Genomic DNA, 22959 nt, shown 5'->3' with positions numbered 1-22959 from the left:
TATATATACAGAACAGGAGAAGTGGTACTGTGCAGTATATGTACAGAACAGGAGAAGTGGTACTGTGCAGTATATATACAGAACAGGAGAAGTGGTACTGTGCAGTATATGTACAGAACAGGAGAAGTGGTACTGTGCAGTATATATACAGGACACGAGAAGTGGTACTGTGCAGTATATGTACAGAACAGGAGAAGTGGTACTGTGCAGTATATGTACAGAACAGGAGAAGTGGTACTGTGCAGTATATGTACAGAACAGGAGAAGTGGTACTGTGCAGTATATATACAGGACACGAGAAGTGGTACTGTGCAGTATATGTACAGAACAGGAGAAGTGGTACTGTGCAGTATATGTACAGAACAGGAGAAGTTGTACTGTACAGTGTGTATATGTGTGTGTGTGTGTGTATATATATATATATATATATATATATATATATATATATATATATATACACAGAGTATGAGCAGATACTGAGGATTACATCCAGTATACAGGACAGAAAAAGTGGTACTGTGAAGTATATATACAGGACACAAGAAGTGGTACTGTGCAGTATATATACAGGACAGGAGAAGTGGTACTGTGAAGTATATATACAGAACAGGAGAAGTGGTACTGTGCAGTATATGTACAGAACAGGAGAAGTTGTACTGTGCAGTGTATGTATATGTGTGTGTGTGTGTGTGTATATATATATATATATATATATATATATATATATACACACACAGAGTATGAGCAGATACTGAGGATTACTGAGGTACTGTGCATTGTGTATGTATATATATATAGATACAGAATAAGAAATAAGAGCAGATTCTGAGGATTTCACCTAGCATAAAGGACAGAAGTTGTACTGTGCATTCCAGGGATTGATACTGAGCACCTCGTTCACCTGACACAACATTCCCTCCCCAGCAGGAGATTTCACCTGTCACTTTTCTGTGTCTAATCCATCACTTTGTGTTTTCTTTAGATTGAGAACATTGATGCCTGCCTGAGCTTCCTGGCAGCTAAAGGAATTAACATACAAGGCCTGTCAGCCGAGGGTGAGTCCGCCATTCTTCAATGTGACATTGTCTGGGAGCCTGGGAACCTAATGCACTCGCTTACGTAACGCCATCTCCCGGGATACATCTTACACCATGAGGGTCTGTCTTACTGAAGCATGCTGGGCATTGTAGTCCAACTGATGATGTCAGCTAAAAGCAAAATGGGCAGGAGTAAGGCAAAAACCTACAACTCCCAGCATGCCCGGACAGCCAACGGCTTTGTACAGGAGCCCCATAGCTTCATCCTAGGACCTTATTGGGATTCCGACCAGGCCTAGGACAAAGTCAGACTGCAGAATCTAATGCAGTGTTTCCCAACCAGGGTGCCTCCAGCTGTGGCAAAACGACAACCCCCAGCATACACGGACAGCCTGGCATGCTGGGAGTTGTAGTTTCTCAAGAGCTGGGAAGCCATTAGTTGCACCAGTGTAGTGGTCTCCAACCTGCAGCACTTCAGCTGTTGCAAAACTACAACTCCCAGCATGTCTTGTCACTCAGGGAAGCTGCAGTCTTTCACGGCATGCTGGAAATTGTAGTTTCCCAAGAGCTAGGGAAGCAATTAGTTGCATCGGTGCAGTGGTCTCCAACCCTCAGCTGATGTAAAACTACAACTCCCAGCCTACCTTGACACTCAGGGAAGCTGAAGTCTGTTATGGCATGCTGGGAGTTGTAGTTTTCTAAGAGCTGGGAAGCCATTGTTTCCAGCCTCCAGCTCTTCAGCTCTTACAGAACTACAACTCTCAGCCTACCTTGACATTCAGGGGAGCTGCAGTCTGTCATGGCATGCTGGTAGTTGTAGTTTTCCAAGACCTGGGAAGCCATCAGTTGCACCAATGCAGTGATATCTTACCTGTAGCTCATATAAAACTACAACTCCCAGCCTACCTTGACACCAAGGGAAGCTTTTGTCTGTAGTGGAATGCTGGGAGTTGTAGTTCCCCGATAGCTGGGGAAACATTGGTTGCACCAATGCAGTGGTCTCCAACCTATTGCTCTGCAGCTAATGCACAACTACAACTCCCAGCATACCTTGACAATCAGGAAAGCTGCAGTCTGTCATGGCATGCTGGGAGTTGTAGTTTACCAAGAGCTGGGAAGCCATTGTTTCCAACCTCAAGCTCCTCAGATCATACAGAACTACAACTCCCAGCCTACCTTGACACTCAGGAGAGCTACAGTCTGTCATGGCATGCTGGGATTTGTAGTTTACCAACAGCTGTGGAGACACCGGTTGCACCAGTGCTGTAATCTCCAAACCCGTGCTACTTAGCTGTTGCAAAACTACAACCCCCAGCATGCCCTGACAGCCGAAGAATCTTAATGCAAACTGAAGACAAATATAACTTGTCAAGTCGAGGCCTGTCATGTGACCCAGGTGACCCCCCCCCCCCCCCCCCATATCTCCTCCATTCATTACAAGTGTCTCCCGAAGCGAACAAAACTGCAGGATTACAGCTGTCATAACGCGGATTGACAAAGCAAATAGAAGCCGCCGAGCGACCATCGTCCTTCCGCAAACTCTTCAATTGTCGGGATTTAAGACTTGAAAGGAGAAGATGTCAGGTTTATTTCCCCCGGCGGAGAAGAATGTTCCCTTTGTGCTCCAGGAATAGGTGGTGGATCTGATGTCACGCTTATTTCTGCGACACCACAAGTGCCAGGCTAGAAATACAGCGACAAAGTTGTCCTACCAGTTGCACGCGCACCGAATAGCTGCCGCCGGTCCCACCGTATCGGGTGACGCGGAACGTAAGGGGGGGAATCGCCGGACTTGAGCCTCGTACAGCTGTGAGGGGTAGGATTACTTGGTAGTTTTAGTTTTTATAGTTGTTGTTTTTGGCTTTTATATACTTGCTTATATATATATATACTTGGAGTTTTTAGATGCCCTATTACTAGAGTGCCTCCAGCTGTTGCAAAACTACAACTCCCAGCATGCCCAGACAGCCGTTGGCTGATCTATGTGTACGATGGCCTCTCTACTCTCTGTTGACTCTGGATGTCAGAGGAGAGAAGGGTCGGACAAGTGTCCCCCTGCATAATACATGTGCTAATGTATACGGGGATGGGGAGTACATGCTGGGAGTTGTGGTTTCGTTACAGCTGGAGGCCCCCTGGGTGGGAAACACTGATCTATGTGTACGATGGCCTCTTGACTCTCTGTTGATTCTGGATGTCAGAGGAGAGAAGGGTCAGGCAAGTGTCCCCCTGCAGAATACATGTGCTAGTGTATTTTGGGGATAGGCAGTGCATGCTGGGAGTTGTAGTTTTGCAACATCTGGAGGCACCCTGGTTGGGGAAACACTGATCTGTGTGTTCGATGGCCTCTCGACTCGCTGTTGATTCTGGATGTCAGAGGAGAGAAGGTTGGACAAGTGTCTCCCTGCAGAATACATGTACTAGTGTATATGGGGAAGGGGAGTACATGCTGGGGGTTGTAGTTTTGCAACAGCAGGAGGCACCCTGGTTGGGAAACCCTGATCTATCTGTGCGTTGGCCTCTCTACTCTCTGTTGACTCGGGATGTCAGAGGAAAGAAGGGTTGGGCAAGTGTCTCCCTGCATAATACATGTGCTAAAATATGCGAGGGAAGGAAGTGCATGCGGGGAGTTGTAGTTTTGCAACAGCAGGAGGCACGGTGGTTGGGAAACCCTGATCTGTGTGTACGATGGCCTCTCTACTCTCTGTTGACTCTGGATGTCAGAGGAGAGAAGGGTCGGGAAAGTGTCCTCCTGCAGAATACATGTGCTAGTATATGCAGGGATGGGGAGTACATGCTGGGAGTTGTGGTTTTGCAACAGCTGGAGGCCCCCTGGTTGAGAAACACTGATCTATATGTACGATGGGCTGTAATACTGTATGAGCTGGGTGTTTTCTGCACATAGGATCTCAGGACTGTGTGATAACCTAGTGCAGTGGTCTTCAACTTGAAGCTTCAAACTACAACTCCCAGCATGCCCTGACAGACAAATGCTACGAGTTGCAGTTTTACAACAGCTGAGGAGCTGGGGATTGGAGACCACTGCACTGGTGCAACCAGCGGCTCCACAGCTGTTGAGACACTACAAATCCCAGCATGCCATGACAGACTGCAGCTTCCCTGAGTGTCATGGTAGGCTGGGAGTTGTAGTTCTGTATACGCTAAGGACCTACAGATTGGAGATTACTGTACTAGTGCAGCTAGTGAGTCCCCAGCTGTTTTAAAACTACAAGTCCCAGCCTACCCTGAAGCTGCGGGTTGGGAATTGTAGTTGCATCATTGCAGTGGTCTCCTCAGCTCATACAGGACTACAACTCCCAGTCTACCTTGACACTAAGGAAAGCTGCAGTCTGCAATGGCATGCTGGGATTTGTAGTTTCCCAAGTGCTGGGCTTCCACCGGTTGCACCAGTGCTGTGGTCTCCAACTTGCAGCTCCTCAGCTTTTGCAAAACTACAACTCCCAGCATGCCCCGACAGCCGGAGGCTGTCGGGGCATGCTGGGAGTTGTAGTTTTGCAACAGCTCGGGAGCTGAAGATTGAAGACCACTGCCCTGGACTAGTGCATATGCTCCTGAGATGTGATTTCCCATACAAGAAAGACAGAGAGCAATTTCAAGACCTCTGCTTGCTGTCCCTGAATGGAAACACTCATTGTTTACATCCAGAGAAAATGTCAAATTGTTTAGACTGGATACAATTGTATCAAAGCTGTAACAAAGCTTAGGCAGTGTGAACATGGCTTTATTATGATACATTGTTCTCTTGTAGATTTTTTTAGGGTTTCTCAGTAGTTTTCCCTCCTTATCGCTGTCGCCCGGATCCTTTATAATCATCCAATGTAGTAAGCGGCGCCCCCTGTGGTCAGGAGCGTTTCCACCATAACTTCTCACGTCTACAGATTTGTTTTCTTTTCTGCTCTATATACTCGTCAGGTGGTGCTGGAATGCGCTGGGAAAACTGTCAGCTGTTGTGGAACTACAACTCCCAGCATACACGAGGAAAGCCACATTCTCTCTCTCTTGGAATGCTGGGAATTAATGGCATCTCAACATATGGAGGGTGACAGGTCGCACAAGTGTTGTAGTCTCTAGTCTGTGGCTTAAACTACAATGCCTAGCATGGCCGGTGAAGCCTCAGATCGGCATGGCATGCTGGGAGTTGTAGTTTGTCGACAACTAGAGAGTCACAGACTGCACTACTTCTATTAAAAAAATCTTAATCCTTACAGTACTTATCAGCTGCTGTATGTTCTTTACTTTTTGAATCTCTTTCCAGTCTGACCACAGTGCTCTCTGCTGACACCTCTGTCCATGTCAGGAACTGTCCGGAGCAGGAGAGGTTTGCTATGAGGATTTGCTCCTACTCTGGACAGTTCCTAAAATGGACAGAGGTGTCGGCAGAGAGCACTGTGGTCAGACAGTAAGGAAATTCAAAAAGGAAAAAAAAAACTTCCTCTGTAGTATACAGCAGCTGATAAGTACTGGAAGGGGGAAGTAATTTACAAATCTGTTTAACTTTCTGGCACCAGTTGATTAAAAAAAAAAAAATTGTAAGTGGAGTACCCCTTTAAGCCTGAGGCTCCTTCATTTGTTGCAAAACTACTACTTGCCGGCATGCCCTGATAGCCTTTAGCTGACAGGGCATGCTGGGAGTTGTAGTGAACTTCGGAAATCACATTTCAGGATTATGTGTATTGGGCTAGTACTGTGGTCTCCAACCCTTGGCTCCACAGCTAGTAAAAGAACTACAACTCCCAGCCTACCTTGACACTCAGGGAAGCTCCAGTCTGTCTTGGCATGCTGGGAGTTGTTGTTTCCCAAGAGCTGGGGTGCCACTGGTTGCACCAGTTTAGTGGCCTCCAACCTGCAGCTCTCCAGCTGTTGCAAAACTACAACTCCCAGCATGCCCTGACAGCCTTCGGCTGTCAGGGCATGCTGGGGGTTGTAGTTTAGCAACAGCTGGAGAGCCACCGGCACTTTCCTGGGCGCTGCCAGCTGCCTTCTCTTCTGTCGACTCATGGCTTTGATGCCCCAAGCATTGAAAAGTCAATCCATGAAATTATATATATTTTTTTTCAACTTTATGTTTATTTGTAATTAAACAAAAAAGATGACAGAAGTGACAAAAAGATAATCCTCTTTTCAAAAAATAAAATAAAAATCTAGCACCACCCCTGTCCTCAGTTTTCATGTGGTATTACAGTCCGGCTCCTTTCACTTCAATTAAGTCGAGCTGCAATACCACACACAACCTGAGGACACAATGTGGCACTGTTTCTGAAAGAAATCAGCAATTTGTATTTAGTTATTTATTAATTTTTTTACAATCCTGGATAACCCTGTTAATGGCAGATCCTATAGTGTCAGCAGTGATCTTACGTGTAGGTGACACAGAGCATTATAGATCCGCAACGTAAAAGTACCGGAATGGTATTACTACAATACTTACCTTACTCCATCCTCCACGTCTCCCTATTTATATCAGTTTGCGAGACATATTCCGTTCCCCCAGATTCTCGTCTTTTCTTCCTGCTCCCGAGAAAAAGAGAAAACTGTGGAGGATAGAGAGTAGGTAAGGATTGTATTTGACTTTGCGGACAGGCCCTTGTCCAACCTCTCATTTCGGCATCAGTATAGGGGCGCCCCTGTGAGGGGGTTCATGTATAGGGATGTGTATAGGGGGGCCCCTGTGAGGGGGGTTCATGTATAGGGATATGTATAGGGGCCCCTGTGAGGGGGTTCATGTATAGGGATGTGTATTGGGGCCCCTGTGAGGGGGTTCATGTATAGGGATGTGTATAGGGGGGCCCCTGTGAGGGGGTTCATGTATAGGGATATGTATAGGGGCGCCCCTGTGAGGGGGATCATCTATAGAGATGTGTATTGGGGCCCCTGTGAGGGGGTTCATGTATAGGGATGTGTATTGGGGCCCCTGTGAGGGGGTTCATGTATAGGGATGTGTATATTGGCCCCTGTGAGGGGGTTCATGTATAGGGATGTGTATTGGGGCCCCTGTGAGGGGGTTCATGTATAGGGGCGCCCCTGTGAGGGGGTTCATGTATAGGGATGTGTAAAGGGGCCCCTGTGAGGGGGTTCATGTATACGGATGTGTATTGGGGCCCCTGTGAGGGGGTTCATGTATAGGGATGTGTATAGTGGCCCCTGTGAGAGGGTTCATGTATAGGGTTGTGTATAGGGGCGCCCCTGTGAGAGGGTTCATGTATAGGGATGTGTATAGTGGCCTCTGTGAGGGGGTTCATGTATAGGGATGTGTTTAGGGGCTCCCTGTGAGGGGGGTTCAGGTATAGGGATGTGTTTAGGGGCTCCCTGTGAGGGGGTTCATGTATAGGGATGTGTATAGGGGCACACCTGTGAGGGGGTTCATGTATAGGGATGTGTATAGGGGCGCCCCTGTGAGGGGGTTCATGTATAGGGATGTGTTTAGGGGCTCCCTGTGAGGGGGTTCATGTATAGGGATGTGTATAGGCGCGCCCCTGTGAGGGGGTTCATGTATAGGGACGCCCCTGTGAGGGGGTTCATGTATAGGGGGGCCCCTGTGAGGGGGTTCATGTATAGGAATGTGTATAGGGGCCCCTGTGAGGGGGTTCATGTATAGGGATGTGTATTGGGGCCCCTGTGAGGGGGTTCATATATAGGGATGTGTATAGGGGCATCCCTGTGAGGGGGTTCATGTATAGGGATGTGTATAGGGGGGCCCCTGTGAGGGGGTTCATGTATAGGGATGTGTATAGGGGCGCCCCTGTGAGGGGGTTCATGTATAGGGATGTGTATAGTGGCCCCTGTGAGGGGGTTCATGTATAGGGATGTGTATAGGGGCCTCTGTGATGGGGTTCATGTATAGGGATGTGTATAGGGGCGCCCCTGTGAGGGGGTTCATGTATAGGGATGTGTATTGGGGCCCCTGTGAGGGGGTTCATGTATAGGGATGTGTATAGGGGCGCCCCTGTGAAGGGGTTCATGTATAGGGATGTGTATAGGGGCGCCCCTGTGAGGGGGTTCATGTATAGGGATGTGTATAGGGGCGCCCCTGTGAGGGGGTTCTTGTATAGGGATGTGTATAGGGGCCCCTGTGAGGGGGTTCATGTATAGGGATGTGTATAGGGGCGCCCCTGTGAGGGGGTTCATGTATAGGGATGTGTATTGGGGCCCCTGTAAGGGGGTTCATGTATAGGGATGTTTATAGGGGCGCCCTGTGAGGGGGTTCATGTATAGGGATGTGTATAGGGAACCCTGTGAGGGGGTTCATGTATAGGGATGTGTATAGGGGCCCCTGTGAGGGGGTTCATGTATAGGGATGTGTATAGGGGCCCCTGTGAGGGGGTTCATGTATTTGTGCAGGTGATGATCCCTCTTCTCACACCTGTTAATAAGACGTAGTTTGGTGGCGTCTCGGCCTCTCGCCCCCGGGTGTCGCCCCCCAGGCCCCTTGTAATGTATACACTGTAGATGGAGTCCGCACCTGTTCCCGTCCTCGCTTGTTATTATTGCTGTAAATCAGCTGACTGGATGGAGTCGTCCTGCTCCAGCATCGTCTACTGTGGTGTCACCCTCCGAAACGTCACGATCATACATGAGAAGTTATACTGTGCAGTGTCCATATATAGAGAATATAAACTGATAATGAGAAGTGGTACTGTGCAGTGTCCATATATAGAGAATATGAACTGATAATGAGAAGTGGTACTGTGCAGTGTCCATATACTGTATAGAGAATATGATCTGATAATGAGAAGTGGTACTGTGCAGTGTCCATATATAGAGAATATGAACTGATAATGAGAAGTGGTACTGTGCAGTGTCCATATATAGAGAATATGATCTGATAATGAGAAGTTATACTGTGCAGTGTGCATATATAGAGAATATTAACTGATAATGAGAAGTGGTACTGTGCAATGTCCATATATAGAGAATATTAACTGATAATGAGAAGTGGTACTGTGCAGTGTCCATGTATAGAGAATATGAACTGATAATGAGAAGTGGTACTGTGCAGTGTCCATATATAGAGAATATGATCTGATAATGAGAAGTTATACTGTGCAGTGTGCATATATAGAGAATATGAACTGATTATGAGAAGTGGTACTGTGCAGTGTCCATATATGTAGAATATAAACTGATAAGAAGTGGTGATGTGCAGTGTCCATATATAGAGAATATAAACTGATAATGAGAAGTGGTACTGTGCAGTGTCCATATATAGAGAATATAAACTGATAATAAGAAGTGGTACTGTGCAGTGTCCACATTTAGAGAATATGACCTGATAATGAGAAGTGGTACTGTGCAGTGTCAATATATAGAGAATATGATCTGATAATGAGAAGTTATACTGTGCAGTGTCCATATATAGAGAATATAAACTGATAATGAGAAGTGGTACTGTGCAGTGTCCATATATAGAGAATATGATCTGATAATGAGAAGTGGTACTGTGCAATGTCCATATATAGAGAATATGATCTGATAATGAGAAGTGGTACTGTGCAGTGTCCATATATAGAGAATATGAACTGATAATGAGAAGTGGTACTGTGCAATGTCCATATATAGAGAATATTAACTGATAATGAGAAGTGGTACTGTGCAGTGTCCATGTATAGAGAATATGAACTGATAATGAGAAGTGGTACTGTGCAGTGTCCATATATAGAGAATATGATCTGATAATGAGAAGTTATACTGTGCAGTGTGCATATATAGAGAATATGAACTGATTATGAGAAGTGGTACTGTGCAGTGTCCATATATGTAGAATATAAACTGATAAGAAGTGGTGCTGTGCAGTGTCCATATATAGAGAATATAAACTGATAATGAGAAGTGGTACTGTGCAGTGTCCATATATAGAGAATATAAACTGATAATGAGAAGTGGTACTGTGCAGTGTCCATATATAGAGAATATAAACTGATAATAAGAAGTGGTACTGTGCAGTGTCCATATATAGAGAATATAAACTGATAATGAGAAGTGGTACTGTGCAGTGTCCATATATAGAGAATATGATCTGATAATGAGAAGTGGTACTGTGCAATGTCCATATATAGAGAATATGATCTGATAATGAGAAGTGGTACTGTGCAGTGTCCATATATAGAGAATATGAACTGATAATGAGAAGTGGTACTGTGCAGTGTCCATATACTGTATAGAGAATATGATCTTATAATGAGAAGTGGTACTGTGCAGTGTCCATATACTGTATAGAGAATATGATCTGATAATGAGAAGTGGTACTGTGCAGTGTCCATATATAGAGAATATGAACTGATAATGAGAAGTGGTACTGTGCAGTGTCCATATATAGAGAATATGATCTGATAATGAGAAGTTATACTGTGCAGTGTCCATATATAGAGAATATTAACTGATAATGAGAAGTGGTACTGTGCAATGTCCATATATAGAGAATATTAACTGATAATGAGAAGTGGTACTGTGCAGTGTCCATATATAGAGAATATGATCTGATAATGAGAAGTTATACTGTGCAGTGTGCATATATAGAGAATATGAACTGATTATGAGAAGTGGTACTGTGCAGTGTCCATATATAGAGAATATAAACTGATAATGAGAAGTGGTACTGTGCAGTGTCCATATATAGAGAATATAAACTGATAATGAGAAGTGGTACTGTGCAGTGTCCATATATAGAGAATATAAACTGATAATAAGAAGTGGTACTGTGCAGTGTCAATATATAGAGAATATGATCTGATAATGAGAAGTTATACTGTGCAGTGTCCATATATAGAGAATATAAACTGATAATGAGAAGTGGTACTGTGCAGTGTCCATATATAGAGAATATGATCTGATAATGAGAAGTGGTACTGTGCAATGTCCATATATAGAGAATATGATCTGATAATGAGAAGTGGTACTGTGCAGTGTCCATATATAGAGAATATGAACTGATAATGAGAAGTGGTACTGTGCAGTGTCCATATACTGTATAGAGAATATGATCTTATAATGAGAAGTGGTACTGTGCAGTGTCCATATACTGTATAGAGAATATGATCTGATAATGAGAAGTGGTACTGTGCAGTGTCCATACATAGAGAATATGAACTGATAATGAGAAGTGGTACTGTGCAGTGTCCATATACTGTATAGAGAATATGATCTGATAATGAGAAGTGGTACTGTGCAGTGTCCATATATAGAGAATATGAACTGATAATGAGAAGTGGTACTGTGCAGTGTCCATATATAGAGAATATGATCTGATAATGAGAAGTTATACTGTGCAGTGTCCATATATAGAGAATATAAACTGATAATGAGAAGTGGTACTGTGCAGTGTCCATATATAGAGAATATGATCTGATAATGAGAAGTGGTACTGTGCAATGTCCATATATAGAGAATATGATCTGATAATGAGAAGTGGTACTGTGCAGTGTCCATATATAGAGAATATGAACTGATAATGAGAAGTGGTACTGTGCAGTGTCCATATACTGTATAGAGAATATGATCTTATAATGAGAAGTGGTACTGTGCAGTGTCCATATACTGTATAGAGAATATGATCTGATAATGAGAAGTGGTACTGTGCAGTGTCCATACATAGAGAATATGAACTGATAATGAGAAGTGGTACTGTGCAGTGTCCATATACTGTATAGAGAATATGATCTGATAATGAGAAGTGGTACTGTGCAGTGTCCATATATAGAGAATATGAACTGATAATGAGAAGTGGTACTGTGCAGTGTCCATATATAGAGAATATGATCTGATAATGAGAAGTTATACTGTGCAGTGTCCATATATAGAGAATATTAACTGATAATGAGAAGTGGTACTGTGCAATGTCCATATATAGAGAATATTAACTGATAATGAGAAGTGGTACTGTGCAGTGTCCATATATAGAGAATATGATCTGATAATGAGAAGTTATACTGTGCAGTGTGCATATATAGAGAATATGAACTGATTATGAGAAGTGGTACTGTGCAGTGTCCATATATAGAGAATATAAACTGATAATGAGAAGTGGTACTGTGCAGTGTCCATATATAGAGAATATAAACTGATAATGAGAAGTGGTACTGTGCAGTGTCCATATATAGAGAATATAAACTGATAATAAGAAGTGGTACTGTGCAGTGTCAATATATAGAGAATATGATCTGATAATGAGAAGTTATACTGTGCAGTGTCCATATATAGAGAATATAAACTGATAATGAGAAGTGGTACTGTGCAGTGTCCATATATAGAGAATATGAACTGATAATGAGAAGTGGTACTGTGCAGTGTCCATATACTGTATAGAGAATATGATCTTATAATGAGAAGTGGTACTGTGCAGTGTCCATATACTGTATAGAGAATATGATCTGATAATGAGAAGTGGTACTGTGCAGTGTCCATACATAGAGAATATGAACTGATAATGAGAAGTGGTACTGTGCAGTGTCCATATACTGTATAGAGAATATGATCTGATAATGAGAAGTGGTACTGTGCAGTGTCCATATATAGAGAATATGAACTGATAATGAGAAGTGGTACTGTGCAGTGTCCATATATAGAGAATATGATCTGATAATGAGAAGTTATACTGTGCAGTGTCCATATATAGAGAATATTAACTGATAATGAGAAGTGGTACTGTGCAATGTCCATATATAGAGAATATTAACTGATAATGAGAAGTGGTACTGTGCAGTGTCCATATATAGAGAATATGATCTGATAATGAGAAGTTATACTGTGCAGTGTGCATATATAGAGAATATGAACTGATTATGAGAAGTGGTACTGTGCAGTGTCCATATATGTAGAATATAAACTGATAAGAAGTGGTGCTGTGCAGTGTCCATATATAGAGAATATAAACTGATAATGAGAAGTGGTACTGTACAGTGTCCATACATAGAGAATATGATCTGATAATGAGAAGTGGTACTGTGCAGTGTCCATATATAGAGAATATGATCTGATAATGAGAAGTGGTACTGTGCAGTGTCCATATATAGAGAATATGATCTGATAATGAGAAGTGGTACTGTGCAGTGTCCATATATAGAGGATATAAACTGATAATAAGAAGTGGTACTGTGCAGTGTCCACATTTAGAGAATATGACCTGATAATGAGAAGTGGTACTGTGCAGTGTCCATATATAGAGAATATGATCTGATAATGAGAAGTTATACTGTGCAGTGTCCATATATAGAGAATATGAACTGATAATAAGGGGTACTGTGCAGTGTCCATATATAGAGAATATGATCTGATAATGAGAAGTGGTGCTGTGCAATGTCCATATATAGAGAATATGATCTGATAATGAGAAGTGGTACTGTGCAGTGTCCATATATAGAGAATATGATCTGATAATGAGAAGTGGTACTGTGCAGTGTCCATATACTGTATAGAGAATATGATCTGATAATGAGAAGTGGTACTGTGCAGTGTCCATATACTGTATAGAGAATATGATCTGATAATGAGAAGTGATACTGTGCAGTGTCCATATATAGAGAATATGATCTGATAATGAGAAGTGATACTGTGCAGTGTCCATATATAGAGAATATGATCTGATAATGAGAAGTGGTACTGTGCAGTGTCCATATATAGAGAATATGATCTGATAATGAGAAGTGGTACTGTGCAGTGTCCATACATAGAGAATATGAACTGATAATGAGAAGTGGTACTGTGCAGTGTCCATATATAGAGAATATGATCTGATAATGAGAAGTGGTACTGTGCTGTGTCCATATACTGTATAGAGAATATGATCTGATAATGAGAAGTGATACTGTGCAGTGTCCATACATAGAGAATATGAACTGATAATGAGAAGTGGTACTGTGCAGTGTCCATATATAGAGAATATGATCTGATAATGAGAAGTGGTACTGTGCTGTGTCCATATATAGAGAATATGATCTGATAATGAGAAGTGGTACTGTGCAGTGTCCATACATAGAGAATATGAACTGATAATGAGAAGTGGTACTGTGCAGTGTCCATATATAGAGAATATGATCTGATAATGAGAAGTTATACTGTGCAGTGTGCATATATAGAGAATATGATCTGATAATGAGAAGTTATACTGTGCAGTGTGCATATATAGAGAATATGATCTGACAATGAGAAGTGGTACTGTGCAGTGTCCATATATAGAGAATATGATCTGATAATGAGAAGTGGTACTGTGCAGTGTCCATATATAGAGAATATGATCTGATAATGAGAAGTTATACTGTGCAGTGTGCATATATAGAGAATATGATCTGATAATGAGAAGTGGTACTGTGCAGTGTCCATATATAGAGAATATGATCTGATAATGAGAAGTTATACTGTGCAGTGTGCATATATAGAGAATATGATCTGATAATGAGAAGTGGTACTGTGCAGTGTCCATACATAGAGAATATGAGCTAATATTGAGTTTGTAGTATCACAATATAGTATAATGCACACAGCAGAGCAGTGTTTCTCAACCAGGGTGCCTCCAGCTGTTGCAAAACTACAACTCCCAGCATGCCTGGACAGCCATCGGCTGTCTAGGCATACTGGAGCTGTAGTTTTTCAACATAACAGTACAGTTATCCCTAGTGATGGTTCTCTCCCTATAACAGTACAGTGATCCCTAGTGATGGTTCTCTCCCTATAACAGTACAGTTATCCCTAGTGATGGTTCTCTCCCTATAACTGTACAGTGATCCCTAGTGATGGTTCTCTCCCTATAACAGTACAGTGATCCCTAGTGATGGTTCTCTCCCTATAACAGTACAGTGATCCCTAGTGATGGTTCTCTCCATATAACAGTACAGTGATCCCTAGTGATGGTTCTCTCCCTATAACAGTACAGTGATCCCTAGTGATGGTTCTCTCCATATAACAGTACAGTGATCCCTAGTGATGGTTCTCTCCATATAACAGTACAGTGATCCCTAGTGATGGTTCTCTCCCTATAACAGTACAGTGATCCCTAGTGATGGTTCTCTCCATATAACAGTACAGTGATCTCTAGTGATGGTTCTCTCCCTATAACCGTACAGTGATCCCTAGTGATGGTTCTCTCCATATAACAGTACAGTGATCCCTAGTGATGGTTCTCTCCATATAACAGTACAGTGATCTCTAGTGATGGTTCTCTCCCTATAACAGTACAGTGATCCCTAGTGATGGTTCTCTCCCTATAACAGTACAGTGATCCCTAGTGATGGTTCTCTCCCTATAACAGTACAGTGATCCCTAGTGATGGTTCTCTCCCTATAACAGTACAGTGATCCCTAGTGATGGTTCTCTCCATATAACAGTACAGTGATCCCTAGTGATGGTTCTCTCCATATAACAGTACAGTGATCTCTAGTGATGGTTCTCTCCCTATAACAGTACAGTGATCCCTAGTGATGGTTCTCTCCCTATAACAGTACAGTGATCCCTAGTGATGGTTCTCTCCCTATAACAGTACAGTGATCCCTAGTGATGGTTCTCTCCCTATAACAGTACAGTGATCCCTAGTGATGGTTCTCTCCCTATAACAGTACAGTGATCCCTAGTGATGGTTCTCTCCATATAACAGTACAGTGATCCCTAGTGATGGTTCTCTCCATATAACAGTACATTGATCCCTAGTGATGGTTCTCTCCCTATAACAGTACAGTGATCCCTAGTGATGGTTCTCTCCATATAACAGTACAGTGATCCCTAGTGATGGTTCTCTCCCTATAACAGTACAGTGATCCCTAGTGATGGTTCTCTCCATATAACAGTACAGTGATCTCTAGTGATGGTTCTCTCCATATAACAGTACAGTGATCCCTAGTGATGGTTCTCTCCATATAACAGTACAGTGATCCCTAGTGATGGTTCTCTCCCTATAACAGTACAGTGATCCCTAGTGATGGTTCTCTCCCTATAACCGTACAGTGATCCCTAGTGATGGTTCTCTCCATATAACAGTACAGTGATCCCTAGTGATGGTTCTCTCCCTATAACAGTACAGTGATCCCTAGTGATGGTTCTCTCCATATAACCGTACAGTGATCCCTAGTGATGGTTCTCTCCCTATAACAGTACAGTGATCCCTAGTGATGGTTCTCTCCCTATAACAGTACAGTGATCCCTAGTGATGGTTCTCTCCCTATAACAGTACAGTGATCCCTAGTGATGGTTCTCTCCCTATAACCGTACAGTGATCCCTAGTGATGGTTCTCTCCCTATAACCTTACAGTGATCCCTAGTGATGGTTCTCTCCATATAACAGTACAGTGATCCCTAGTGATGGTTCTCTCCCTATAACTGTACAGTGATCCCTAGTGATGGTTCTCTCCCTATAACTGTACAGTGATCCCTAGTGATGGTTCTCTCCATATAACAGTACAGTGATCCCTAGTGATGGTTCTCTCCATATAACAGTACAGTGATCCCTAGTGATGGTTCTCTCCATATAACAGTACAGTGATCCCTAGTGATGGTTCTCTCCATATAACAGTACAGTGATCCCTAGTGATGGTTCTCTCCCTATAACAGTACAGTGATCCCTAGTGATGGTTCTCTCCATATAACAGTACAGTGATCCCTAGTGATGGTTCTCTCCCTATAACAGTACAGTGATCCCTAGTGATGGTTCTCTCCCTATAACAGTACAGTGATCCCTAGTGATGGTTCTCTCCATATAACAGTACAGTGATCCCTAGTGATGGTTCTCTCCCTATAACAGTACAGTGATCCCTAGTGATGGTTCTCTCCCTATAACAGTACAGTGATCCCTAGTGATGGTTCTCTCCCTATAACAGTACAGTGATCCCTAGTGATGGTTCTCTCCCTATAACAGTACAGTGATCCCTAGTGATGGTTCTCTCCATATAACAGTACAGTGATCCCTAGTGATGGTTCTCTCCCTATAACCGTACAGTGATCCCTAGTGATGGTTCTCTCCATATAACAGTACAGTGATCCCTAGTGATGGTTCTCTCCATATAACAGTACAGTGATCCCTAGTGATGGTTCTCTCCCTATAACAGTACAGTGATCCCTAGTGATGGTTCTCTCCCTATAACAGTACAGTGATCCCTAGTGATGGTTCTCTCCATATAACAGTACAGCGATCCGTAGTGATGGTTCTCTCCCTATAACAGTACAGTGATCCCTAGTGATGGTTCTCTCCCTATAACCCTACAGTGATCCCTAGTGATGGTTCTCTCCATATAACAGTACAGTGATCCCTAGTGATGGTTCTCTCCCTATAACCGTACAGTGATCCCTAGTGATGGTTCTCTCCATATAACAGTACAGTGATCCCTAGTGATGGTTCTCTCCATATAACAGTACAGTGATCCCTAGTGATGGTTCTCTCCCTATAACAGTACAGTGATCCCTAGTGATGGTTCTCTCCCTATAACCTTACAGTGATCCCTAGTGATGGTTCTCTCCATATAACAGTACAGTGATCCCTAGTGATGGTTCTCTCCCTATAACAGTACAGTGATCCCTAGTGATGGTTCTCTCCATATAACAGTACAGTGATCCCTAGTGATGGTTCTCTCCATATAACAGTACAGTGATCCCTAGTGATGGTTCTCTCCATATAACCGTACAGTGATCCCTAGTGATGGTTCTCTCCATATAACAGTACAGTGATCCCTAGTGATGGTTCTCTCCATATAACCTTACAGTGATCCCTAGTGATGGTTCTCTCCCTATAACAGTACAGTGATCCCTAGTGATGGTTCTCTCCCTATAACAGTACAGTGATCCCTAGTGATGGTTCTCTCCCTATAACAGTACAGTGATCCCTAGTGATGGTTCTCTCCCTATAACAGTACAGTGATCCCTAGTGATGGTTCTCTCCCTATAACCTTACAGTGATCTCTAGTGATGGTTCTCTCCCTATAACCTTACAGTGATCCCTAGTGATGGTTCTCTCCATATAACAGTACAGTGATCCCTAGTGATGGTTCTCTCCCTATAACAGTACAGTGATCCCTAGTGATGGTTCTCTCCATATAACAGTACAGTGATCCCTAGTGATGGTTCTTTCCCTATAACAGTACAGTGATCCCTAGTGATGGTTCTCTCCCTATAACAGTACAGTGATCCCTAGTGATGGTTCTCTCCATATAACAGTACAGTGATCCCTAGTGATGGTTCTCTCCCTATAACAGTACAGTGATCCCTAGTGATGGTTCTCTCCATATAACAGTACAGTGATCCCTAGTGATGGTTCTCTCCCTATAACAGTACAGTGATCCCTAGTGATGGTTCTCTCCCTATAACCGTACAGTGATCCCTAGTGATGGTTCTCTCCCTATAACAGTACAGTGATCCCTAGTGATGGTTCTCTCCCTATAACAGTACAGTGATCCCTAGTGATGGTTCTCTCCCTATAACAGTACAGTGATCCCTAGTGATGGTTCTCTCCATATAACCTTACAGTTTCCTCCATATTTATTGATTTCTCTTCTTTACAGAGATCAGGAATGGGAATCTGAAGGCGATCCTCGGCCTGTTCTTCAGCCTCTCGCGTTTCAAGCAGCAACAGCAACAAACGCAGAAACAGAACTATCACCAGCCGACTCCAGCACCGCAACATTCAGGAACGCCAAACCAGTGCCAGCAGCCATATCACCCCTCCTCCACCCCCCATGCCCAGCCCTATACACCCCCTCCAGTCCAGTGCCAACAACCGCAGCAACCTCCCCAGTCACAGAGCAAAGCACAAGGAGAGATGCACTCCAGGTACCAGCATAACCACCTCTTATATATACCATGTGACCATATATAGATCCTCTTCAGGTGTATTATATCATGTGATCATATATAGACCCCTCCTCAGGTGTATTATATCATGTGACCATATATAGATCCTCTTCAGGTGTATTATATCATGTGACCATATATAGACCCCTCCTCAGGTGTATTATACCATGTGATCATATATAGATCCTCCTCAGGTGTATTATATCATGTGATCATATATAGACCCCTCCTCAGGTGTATTATATCATGTGACCATATATAGATCATCTTCAGGTGTATTATATCATGTGATCATATATAGACCCCTCCTCAGGTGTATTATATCATGTGACCATATATAGATCCTCCTCAGGTGTATTATATCATGTGACCATATATAGATCCTCCTCAGGTGTATTATACCATGTGATCATATATAGATCCTCCTCAGGTGTATTATATCATGTGATCATATATAGATCCTCCTCAGGTGTATTATACCATGTGACCATATATAGATCCTCCTCAGGTGTATTATATCATGTGATCATATATAGATCCCTCCTCAGGTGTATTATATCATGTGATCATATATAGACCCCTCCTCAGGTGTATTATATCATGTGATCACATATAGACCCTCCTCAGGTGTATTATATCATGTGATCATATATATATAGATCCTCCTCAGGTGTATTATACCATGTGATCATATATAGATCCCTCCTCAGGTGTATTATATCATGTGATCATATATAGATCCTCCTCAGGTGTATTATACCATGTGATCATATATAGATCCTCCTCAGGTGTATTATACCATGTGACCATATATAGATCCTCCTCAGGTGTATTATATCATGTGATCATATATAGACCCCTCCTCAGGTGTATTATATCATGTGATCATATATAGACCCCTCCTCAGGTTTATTATACCATGTGATCATATATAGACCCTCCTCAGGTGTATTATACCATGTGATCATATATAGTTCCTCCTCAGGTGTATTATACCATGTGACCATATATAGATCCTCCTCAGGTGTATTATACCATGTGACCATATATAGACCCTCCTCAGGTGTATTATATCATGTGATCACATATAGACCCTCCTCAGGTGTATTATATCATGTGATCATATATAGACCCCTCCTCAGGTGTATTATATCATGTGATCATATATAGACCCCTCCTCAGGTGTATTATATCATGTGACCATATATAGATCCTCCTCAGGTGTATTATACCATGTGATCATATATAGATCCTCCTCAGGTGTATTATATCATGTGACCATATATAGACCCCTCCTCAGGTGTATTATATCATGTGACCATATATAGATCCTCTTCAGGTGTATTATATCATGTGACCATATATAGACCCCTCCTCAGGTGTATTATACCATGTGATCATATATAGATCCTCCTCAGGTGTATTATATCATGTGACCATATATATATATAGATCCTCCTCAGGTGTATTATACCATGTGATCATATATAGATCCTCCTCAGGTGTATTATACAATGTGATCATATATAGATCCCTCCTCAGGTGTATTATACCATGTGATCATATATAGATCCTCCTCAGGTGTATATCATGTGATCATATATAGATCCTCCTCAGGTGTATTATACAATGTGATCATATATAGATCCTCCTCAGGTGTATTATATCATGTGATCATATATAGATCCCTCCTCAGGTGTATTATACCATGTGATCATATATAGATCCTCCTCAGGTGTATTATACCATGTGATCATATATAGATCCTCCTCAGGTGTATTATATCATGTGATCATATATAGATCCTCCTCAGGTGTATTATACCATGTGATCATATATAGATCCTCCTCAGGTGTATTATATCATGTGATCATATATAGATCCCTCCTCAGGTGTATTATATCATGTGATCATATATAGATCCTCCTCAGGTGTATTATACCATGTGATCATATATAGATCCTCCTCAGGTGTATTATATTATGTGATCATATATAGATCCTCCTCAGGTGTATTATATCATGTGATCATATATAGATCCCTCCTCAAGTGTATTATATCATGTGATCATATATAGATCCTCCTCAGGTGTATTATATCATGTGATCATATATAGATCCTCCTCAGGTGTATTATATCATGTGATCATATATAGATGCTCCTCAGGTGTATTATATCATGTGATCATATATAGATCCTCCTCAGGTGTATTATACCATGTGACCATATATAGACCCTCCTCAGGTGTATTATACCATTTGATCACATATAGATCCCTCCTCAGGTGTATTATATCATGTGATCATATATAGATCCTCCTCAGGTGTATTATACCATGTGATCATATATAGATCCTCCTCAGGTGTATTATATCATGTGATCATATATAGATCCTCCTCAGGTGTATTATATCATGTGACCATATATAGATCCTCCTCAGGTGTATTATATCATGTGATCACATATAGATCCCTCCTCAGGTGTATTATATCATGTGACCATATATAGATCCTCCTCAGATATATTATATCATGTGATCACATATAGATCCCTCCTCAGGTGTATTATATCATGTGATCACATATAGATCCCTCCTCAGGTGTATTATATCATGTGACCATATATAGATCCTCCTCAGGTGTATTATATCATGTGACCATATATAGATCCTCCTCAGGTGTATTATATCATGTGATCATATATAGATCATCCTCAGGTGTATTATACCATGTGATCATATATAGATCCTCCTCAGGTGTATTATATCATGTGATCATATATAGATCCTCCTCAGGTATATTATATCATGTGATCACATATAGATCCCTCCTCAGGTGTATTATATCATGTGACCATATATAGATCCTCCTCAGGTATATTATATCATGTGACTATATATATATATATATATATAGATCCTCCTCAGGTGTATTATACCATGTGATCATATATAGATCCCTCCTCAGGTATATTATATCATGTGACCATATATAGACCCTCCTCAGGTGTATTATACCATGTGATCATATATAGATCCCTCCTCAGGTATATTATATCATGTGACCATATATATATATAGATCCTCCTCAGGTGTATTATACCATGTGATCATATATAGATCCTCCTCAGGTGTATTATACCATGTGATCATATATATATAGATCCTCCTCAGGTGTATATCGTGATCATATATAGATCCTCCTCAGATGTATTATATCATGTGATCATATATAGATCCCTCCTCAGGTGTATTATATCATGTGATCATATATAGATCCTCCTCAGATGTATTATATCATGTGACCATATATAGATCCTCTTCAGGTGTATTATATCATGTGATCACATATAGATCCCTCCTCAGGTGTATTATATCATGTGATCATATATGGACCCTCCTCAGGTGTATTATACCATGTGACCATATATAGACCCTCCTCAGGTGTATTGTATCATGTGACCATATATAGACCCCTCCTCAGGTGTATTATATCATGTGATCATGTATAGATCCCTCCTCAGGTGTATTATATCATGTGATCATATATAAATCCTCCTCAGGTGTATTATACCATGTGATCATATATAGATCCTCCTCAGGTGTATTATATCATGTGATCATGTATAGATCCCTCCTCAGGTGTATTATATCATGTGATCATATATAGATCCCTCCTCAGGTGTATTATACCATGTGATCATATATAGATCCTCCTCAGGTGTATTATATCATGTGATCATATATAGATCCTCCTCAGGTGTATTATATCATGTGATCATATATAGATCCTCCTCAGGTACATTATATCATGTGATCATATATAGATCCCTCCTCAGGTGTATTATACCATGTGACCATAAATAGATTCTCCTCAGGTGTATTATATAATGTGATCATATATAGATCCTCCTCAGGTACATTATATCATGTGATCATATATAGATCCCTCCTCAGGTGTATTATACCATGTGATCATATATAGATCCTCCTCAGGTGTATTATATCATGTGATCATATATAGATCCCTCCTCAGGTGTATTATATCATGTGATTATATATTTATCCTCCTCAGGTGTATTATATCATGTGATCATATATTTATCCTCCTCAGGTGTATTATACCATGTGATCATATATAAATCC

At 41.7% G+C, this 22959-nt stretch overlaps 1 protein-coding gene across 1 annotated transcript in view; it reads left to right on the top strand.

Annotated features, from left to right (window-relative positions):
* The window catches only part of NAV2 (neuron navigator 2), a gene marked incomplete in the record, with an annotated part of 234265 nt that overhangs the window by 80947 nt on the left and 130359 nt on the right, over window positions 1-22959 (top strand). The window contains 2 exon segments of the mRNA XM_056527781.1: window positions 983-1055; window positions 18527-18794. Of these exon segments, the coding sequence (XP_056383756.1) occupies window positions 983-1055; window positions 18527-18794 (341 nt within the window).

The sequence above is a fragment of the Hyla sarda genome, chromosome 6 (genome assembly GCF_029499605.1).
Source record: "Hyla sarda isolate aHylSar1 chromosome 6, aHylSar1.hap1, whole genome shotgun sequence".
Lineage (NCBI taxonomy): Eukaryota > Metazoa > Chordata > Amphibia > Anura > Hylidae > Hyla > Hyla sarda.
This window is presented reverse-complemented; position numbering and strand designations above follow the sequence as displayed.